Below are 8223 nucleotides of genomic sequence, written 5' to 3' on the forward strand. Positions count from 1 at the left end.
CGATTTCCATTGAATTATCAATATTATTATGTTCTTAAATAGTAGCAGTAGAAAGTGACTATTCAGTTACAAGTTTTGATTATGCATATGAATCTGGTCAATTATTGTAACTTCTCAAATTCTTCACGTATTGAGATTAATGGAGAGAAACTTAATTAAGGGTTTAATGATGATCCATAACACTAAATGGAAGGTAATTCTACCTTTGGATGAAGGGCAAATGGTTAATTAGTTTTTGATGGGTAGTTTAGTAATTCAAGTTTTGACATAGAACCTTCCCACTTTTAGTATAATATGATATGATTAGCCAAACACAAACTACTTCTCACCAAAAGCACTTTTTTTAAAAGTTCTTTTGAGAAAAACACGTCTCAAAATAAACTGATTTTAAAAGGTTGGCCAAACGCGCTATAAGTTTGCACCTATTGTCACAATTGTGGAAGCAAGAATAATCGGATAAAACATAATCACCATATGAGGATCGAGGCCGTGCCATAATCAAATTGTGCTTAAAGCCTTAAACGGAATAGAATTCAAAAGGAAAAGAGATGTATTGATTGCTAACATTTCTAACGTACAAGACGATGCAGATGGTGCGAAGTAAACAACATCCCTTTCTCTTGCAAACTAAAGATTAAGTTTTACCAAACTAAAGTTTCAACATTCAGTTCTTTTATAATTCAGCATAACATTTCCAGGTAATAGGAATTGCAGTTTACAGTAAATACACAGATGATCAACAATTAACAACTGCTGTGCATACAGCCATAGAAAGGGTTCATTGTCCATATGCATTCACTTGCGCCTTCCAAACTAATTCAAACATAAATCACAGGAATCCGAAAAAGAGAAATCAATCTCTCCTGAGATCCATTTCTTCCCTACAAACACCGTCAGCATTTAATATGACTATTTCCAGCTTGTCACCCTGCAATATGAAAAGCAAAATATTCAGGAAATAGGATGATAAAAGCTACATAACCTTCTCAAACAAAACTTCTCCGCACGGAGATTAATACAACTAAATCATCCATTGAGTACCGGATCGATAGGAAAATACCTTTGGCTCAAGAAAGAATAAGTATTAGTTAGATATCACTTCCGGGTCATGATTATTAATAAGCAACCTCCCTATTAGTGAAGCAAAGCCAACGGTGAACAAAAAGAAGAAAAGAGAAGAGAAGAGAAGACAAGAGCACCAGTAAAACACGGTCGCACATAATTAACCCAAATGTTCCTGAAGATCACAGCTCCTAAAACTTGGTGTCATTTTAATAGATACAGCATCATCAACAACAACAACAACATCAACCACCACCACCCAGTATGATCCTCTGGGGAAGGTAGCGTGTACGCAGACCTTAATAGATAGCACAACACCTAAATGACTTACAGTATATATATCCCTTTCTGTTGCTGAAGCAAAACATGTCTTCACCAAGTCAATGGCTTCCGCTTCAGAAAGTGGAGTTACGGCATCCTATGCAGGTCAACGGAACTTTGTTAGCAAGAAATCATGTTTTTCTTTTCACACAATTCTTAGGTGAAGTTGACAAGACTAGAAACTTCCTCAATTTGAAAGAAAATTCCGTAAAATTAAAGTATCAAACCGAACCTTGGCAGGCAGCAAGAGAGGGCTAGGAGACTTTAATTGGTTGTCGAGGAAAGGCATGATCAAAGTTGAACCTGAACCTTGAGAACTATACCCAACCCTCTCATAGGATCCAACAGCATCATATGTAAAAACACAGCCCTTCCCTATGAGAATTTTAAGAATAAAATAAGCAGAAGCCTCTTTACAGGCATGCATACAAAAATAGAAACTTGACACAGCATTCCAGCCATAATCTATTACCTTCATTGTCAAGGCCACCTAGAACATTGAATGCATAGTAGGGAAAGAAACGTTTGTAGTATAGGGTGTTCGAAAGTAGCTGACCCATGGCTGGGCAGCTCATCTGCTTATTGTGCTGATGCTGATAGATCTATTTTCAAAGAATAAAAAGTAGAATATCACTTCCAATATCATATTAGGAGTTAAGTTCCAACGTCTAAACAGATAGAGAAAGCTAGAAAGCACATGATACTGCTTTACAAATTGAATGACCAGCATCTAATAGGCACAATCATAAAAAGAAGAGTCGAAAAATATTTATCATATAGAGTTGAGCTACTAAAATGAGAGGCAAAGATTACTATGATGGTTAAAAAGAAAGTCAGAGAACATCTTTATCAATAAGGACAATCAAGCAAGAGTTATCAGGATGAATGAAAGAAGGTGCATCATAGCTTTTTGTGTTATACAATATACCTTAGAGCTTCATGACAAAAAATTAAATACCGCAGAGTTTTCCTTTTTAGGAAAGTAGACTTCGATTAAAAACAACACAAAACAAAAGCTCAAATTCCAATCTTCTGTTTCGCACAACCAGGTTCCATTCACATTTCCATTGCTTAAGTTCATAGCTAATCCTAGTAACATGGGTAACTAATGCAAACTTCACACTATAGGTCAGAAACTAAAATCAACGACTTCAAATCTTATTAGACATGTGTCTGCTGTTTCTGTGTTGGCAGAACATAAAGCAACATCGACAATCAAAAGAATAACTAAAGAGCATAATACAACACTTGGGGCTTTGGTTCTCCAATGGCTTAATACTCCACATTTGCATAAGAGCCAAGCAGATGGAAAATCAGTGAATATCAAAGTATCAACAGATTCGGGCATTTTACCAGATGCCTTGCTGCCAAAACCTTTTGCAAAGCTCTCACATCAGCTTGAAATCCTGAAGACGCCAGCACACACTTGTCCGCTCTGCATATTTAATAAAATCATTAATAGAAGAAGGATGCTTCGTTTAGGTTTGGTATGAGAGAAAATGACTTCATGGAAAATGTTTTTTGGATGGAAAACATTTTCTATCAAAAAGAGGAAAATGACTTTCCTCGCTTATGGGCAGAAGTCATTTTCCTTACGAGTTACGACTATCTTAACTTTTAATTTCATATTACTTGCTTCAACTACACTTAGACAATATTATTATTAATATTTAGTACTCAAAAGTCTCATCAAAACACTCTCCAATTTGATGATATTATCATCAAACTTTAATATACATTTATATATTTTCTGAAAAATACTTTTCATTCACCAACCACCAACCAAACAACAACAAGAAAATATTTTCCAAGAGAACACTTTCCGTGGAATGACGTTTGTCATACCAAACACACCATTAATATTTTCCAAAAGAAATTTTTTTGGCTTCAAACATGTGTGCTTATCCACTTTAACTATTCGAGTAAGTTTAAGCAATGAAATCCAATTGTTAATCCTATTTACTGCAACCAATTGATGATGATTCAACCTTCTGGTAGTGGATGCCTTGCCCTGCCTCTAGTAGTTCCTAGATTTTGAAAGACATATATGCTTTCTAAGTTCACACCTATTGTCAAAAATCATAATAGTGGGAGCACTGGTACTCGAACCCACTGGTTTAGAATCCTGGATGCCCTTTTTTGAGCATGGACACAAGAAATCAAGACTCTAACATGGACAAGGGCAAATATTTAGGAATGCACCCTATACAATAGCTAAATACTTTTACCAAGGACATGGACTCATAAAATCTTGGCACTCATTAAATAGAGTTACTTCCTTTGTCATGTACAAGGGCAATAGCTAGTTAAAAAATCAAGTTAGGGGATGAGAATCAGCTCTTTTAGGTAGAAACGTTTTGACTTCCTTTGTCATGTACAAGGGCAATAGCTAGTTAAAAAATCAAGTTAGGGGATGAGAATCAGCTCTTTTAGGGCAGTAAAATTGTCAAGTTTGCATTCATGTTACTAAGTTAGTTAATAAATTTCCCATTTGATTCTTGTTCATTTGAGTTCATTACGAATAGTACCAGAGCATAATCATGGAACCTTTAGAAGTTGACAGTCATGGCTGAAGAAACCTAAGTTGCGCGGACTCTTCGATTTTGGTGCCGTCCCCGTTCGGATACGGGACGGATACGGATACGGGGACAGGATACATCCCGGATACGGTCAACTGACTTCGGACACTTTGACCGGAGTCCATCAACAAATTTGGGAGAAAAATTGAGATTTTGATTTCTTAAAATCAAAAATAAAACAGATTTAGAACAATAAAGGAATAATGTCCATCTTGGAGAATGAAAGATTGAATTGTACAATATTCATGCAAGTTTTTCACGGAATATCTCTCAAAATTTACAATATATTTATAGCTCTATTTTTATTAGCCGAATCCCCACACCCGTATCCATATCCGGATCCGCACCCCCGAATCTTAAAATTTAGATTTTGCCGAATCCGATACTCGGATCCGTCCCCGTATCGGACACCCGCACCCGAGTCCGAGCAACTTAGGAAGAAACTCCCATGAAAAACTTAGAATAAATCTTTACGGTGAAGTAAATTCCCTAGCAATTATACTTCACAGTGAATGCCCAGATCTTAGTGAAGAATCGACGTTACTCGAGACAGCAACAATAGATGGAGAGGAGCTTCAAAATCTCAATTAACCAAGATAAATGGGTCCAGAAACACTGGAGGAGACAGCAAAGGGATGGGTCAAGGTAAGAGATTGCAGCCAGATTTGGAAATCAATACAAGTAATATACATCATTAGGGTAACACCACCCCAAGAGATTGCAGCCAGATTTGGAAATCAAGACAAGGAATATATATCATTTGCGTAATCACTCCATTGTCTTATTCTTCGGCTGATTCTTCAACCTTTTTCATTGCTCCAACAAAGAGTCTGAGTTTGATTTCAAAAAGAGGTTTGCCCGAGATACGTAGAACTGAAGAAATTTTAAGCAATGAAAGCAATAATAGGGCTCAACAGGTTGAAAATTTCAGTAGTGGGTATCATTCAAATATTCTTGAGAACGTGATTAGCATTAGTAATGAACTTTTTAAATTTGGGAGCAGGGAAGTGTAGGCTGAAATCTAATGCTAGGAGGACATGGGAAAAAAATTCTTTTCCGATACTTCTAGAGGTGCATATCATCATCCATTATCCTAATCAAGTTATTGCTCAGGTCGTGTTTGTGAGCCATGGATAGAGATTCCTTCTGATATTTGTCAATCAAGAAGCTCCTATGAAAGTCCTGTGATGTGATGGATTCTCTATTTGTGATTCATATTTCCTTTTATGTATGTTATCATACGCTACTTATAAAACAAGCACGTTGTTTTCCAATGAAAAAAAGGTCCGCCAAGTAAGAGCAGAAGGACCATTACTTACAAAAATAGGTTACTGGATAGTGGTTGTATCCTCTGTGACACACTAGTCTGTTTCCAGAATACCAATCAGCTTGAGCCTTCCAATTAGTGGTGTAACCTTTCTGAAGCATTTTAAGACTCCTAAAGTTTCTGAGAGCAAACTACCAAACTGCTGATTGCGAAAATGTGCGGAAGAAATCAAATACCTTTGTGATGTCTGAAGAGATATCTACTGTCAAGAGCACTGATCTCCACATGGCCCAATGAGCCCTACTTCTTCTTAGAACTAACATTAGCGACATCATTATGTTGGTTGTTTGTAGAACAGAACAGCTTGCGTTCAAGAATTTCAATGGCTGGAACATTTGGTTTGGTTCAGTGTCATTTCAGACAATTGTGGTAAATCTATATGCTTCACACAACCGTCTGAGCTGTGACATACTCACTCCGTTTCAAAAAGAATAAACCTATTACTATTTGAGGAGTCGAACAAAGTTTTCTTTGACCACATTTTTGCAAATAATTTTTAATTTATTTTGAACTGTTAAGTGTTAACTACTGTGACTTATGATATATTTTTTTATGTAGGTTCTAAATATGTAAATAAAATTTATTTTTAAAAAGTTAAAGAATCTAAGACCAAATTCACACGGAAAATTTGACCCTCATACTCCGAAAAGCTTCAAACAAATTGAAATAAAGGGAGTATATGAATTCTTCTGAGTTGGGGAGTCATTGTGGGAACTTTCATTTAATTCTAGTTCATTTCAGTTCATTACATCCTCATAAGTCTTTAAATAAAATTCTGCTTAAAATTTGTGTTAATAAGTATATGATTATCCTACTCCAGAACAATTACAAAGTAAATTAGAGGAAAAAGGAACATACAATTTAATGATTTTGGAGTAATCGCGAGTTAGGATGTTGTAGCCCGAGGACATCCTAGTGTCAGCAGCAATTACACAGTAATCTGCACCTGCAACCGCAACACACGTTCTGCAACAGTGTATGGATCAGATATATTAGCATCGAGATCAACATCGACATAATAAGCAAAAGGACGCAAAAAAAACAATAATAATAATAATAATAATAATAATAATATAATGAAGTACCCTCCATTGTTGTCATAAGGAGACCAGTTAGCTTGCTGCTTCGTCATAGCGAGAGAGAGAGAGTAAAACACTAGGGTTGCAGAAGATTGAAATTAAAATTGAAGAAAGAGGAGAAAATTGATGAGGATGCCTCCTTCAACAAGACAACTCAATAACTGTAGTTAATGGGCTGATTTCCAGTAGTCCCTAGGCCTAATGCTCTCTGTATTGCTTATTCCGCAACTATAGTTTAAGGAACGCAAAGAGGAACCAGACCCTTTTATAATCCAGTGCACGTAAAAATTAAGCACAGTACAAATCACCTCCTCTTGTATGGTATTAAAATATAAAACATCAAAATATAAAAGTTGTCTAGTTTTTTGTCTTTCAAATTTGAATATAAAATAGGCTTTTTCGGGAAGAACTCGGGTGTTTGCACAAATGGCCTTTTTAGTCCATTATTAGAATTATGTCCCATTAGCTCAATGGGTTACATTCATCTGCAAAAAGAACGAAAAAGATCATCTAACTATCCACCATATTGAGCTAAGTTCCACACTTTCGATTGGATATTTTAACTATACAATAAGAGAAGAGGAAAATTAGATCGATTAATTCTTCGCTTTATTCTTGCTAGGCTGAAGGTAATCCATTCTTATAACAAGCTTTTAATAGTTTCGTTATGATATGTTATTAAGTGTGACTATTTACAATAGAAATAAAAAAGGGAAAAATCTTTTAGAAGTAAAATTTATAGCCTGTTTAGCCAAACTGCAAAAATCACCTTATTTTAAGAAGTATTTTTTTTTCAAAAGTACTTTTGATGAGAAGCAATTTGTGTTTGGCTAATTTATGTAAAAAGCACTTCTGAGCAGCAATTAGTGTTTGACCAAGCTTTTAAAAACTACTTCTAAGTGTATTTTTCTCAAAAATACTTTTCAATAAAGTGATTTAGAGAGAAACTACTTCTACTTCTCTAAAACTGCTTCTGTTTCTACTCAAAAGTACTTTTTTTCCTCTAAAAGCTTGATCAAATACTTTAACTTTGAAAAATATATACTTTTTTTGAAAAAAAAAATTGATTTTGGTTTGGAGAAGCTTGGCCGAGCTATCGAGGACTAAATTAAAGAGCGGGCATAAGAAAAGGTCATATTGTGCAAATAATCCACTTTATTCGTACTACTACGAAATATCTAGAAAAACACATGTAGACAAAATTTTAAAAAAAATTCAAAAAACTAGCGGCAACAGTTATTTTACTAACATGGCAGCTAAATGAATACATATATTATCAGACAGTTATAAACACGGATCAATAATCACGTTTAAGACATAAAATATCCAAAGAATTTCGTTCTTAAAAAGCGCCCAAAGTGATTCAGTTTTCTAATAATGAGCAATAGTCCTAAAAATAAGCAAATATGACAGGAAACGTAGTGGGAGGATAATTTTCTATCCAAAAATAACTCCTTCCTCCCTGTAGGCATAGTATACCCTTTTTTCGAGCGAAAATCTTGTCACAAAAAGAATTTAATTCAATAAAAAAGTTATTTAATATTATTTATAGTATATTATATTTTAAAATTTATTTACCTTATATTTATACATAAGGAATAACAATGGTATACATAAGCATATAAATATTAAATTTGTTACTATTTATACGATTAATGTATATTGAATAATAAATAACATATACCTCATATATACAAATATATATTTTATATGTCAAATATACATAAATATATTCAGATTTTATTAAATATACGTAAATTAATTTGAAAAAAAAAAGTGTTTTTGGTGAGAAATAGTTTGTGTTTGGTTAATTAATTTGAAAAGTTCTTTTGATCAGTAATTAGTGTTTGGCCAC

General features: G+C 34.4%; 1 protein-coding gene across 1 annotated transcript; it reads right to left on the bottom strand.

The window, feature by feature from the left end:
• Positions 1-650: 650 nt before the first annotated feature.
• LOC107774588 (proteasome subunit beta type-1) lies at positions 651-6540 on the bottom strand. Its single transcript, XM_016594168.2, has 7 exons — positions 6375-6540; positions 6148-6255; positions 2737-2818; positions 1856-1985; positions 1616-1758; positions 1394-1480; positions 651-928 (listed from the first exon to the last, which is right to left on the bottom strand). The coding sequence occupies exons 1-7, from the start codon at positions 6419-6421 to the stop codon at positions 854-856; spliced, it is 672 nt and encodes a 223-aa protein (XP_016449654.1). The 5' UTR covers positions 6422-6540; the 3' UTR covers positions 651-853.
• Positions 6541-8223: the final 1683 nt, after the last annotated feature.

The sequence above is a fragment of the Nicotiana tabacum genome, chromosome 21 (genome assembly GCF_000715075.1).
Source record: "Nicotiana tabacum cultivar K326 chromosome 21, ASM71507v2, whole genome shotgun sequence".
NCBI classification, from domain to species: domain Eukaryota; kingdom Viridiplantae; phylum Streptophyta; class Magnoliopsida; order Solanales; family Solanaceae; genus Nicotiana; species Nicotiana tabacum.

Bases quoted from the DNA above. Each gene is read 5' to 3' on its own strand.
- LOC107774588 (XM_016594168.2), bottom strand. From the start codon at position 6,421: ATGACGAAGCAGCAAGCTAACTGGTCTCCTTATGACAACAATGGAGG. The intron at 6,256-6,374 runs GTACTTCATTAT...ACACTGTTGCAG, and splicing joins CCTTATGACAACAATGGAGG to AACGTGTGTTGCGGTTGCAG. The intron at 1,986-2,736 runs GTAAAATGCCCG...CTTTGAAAATAG, and splicing joins TTTTGGCAGCAAGGCATCTG to ATCTATCAGCATCAGCACAA.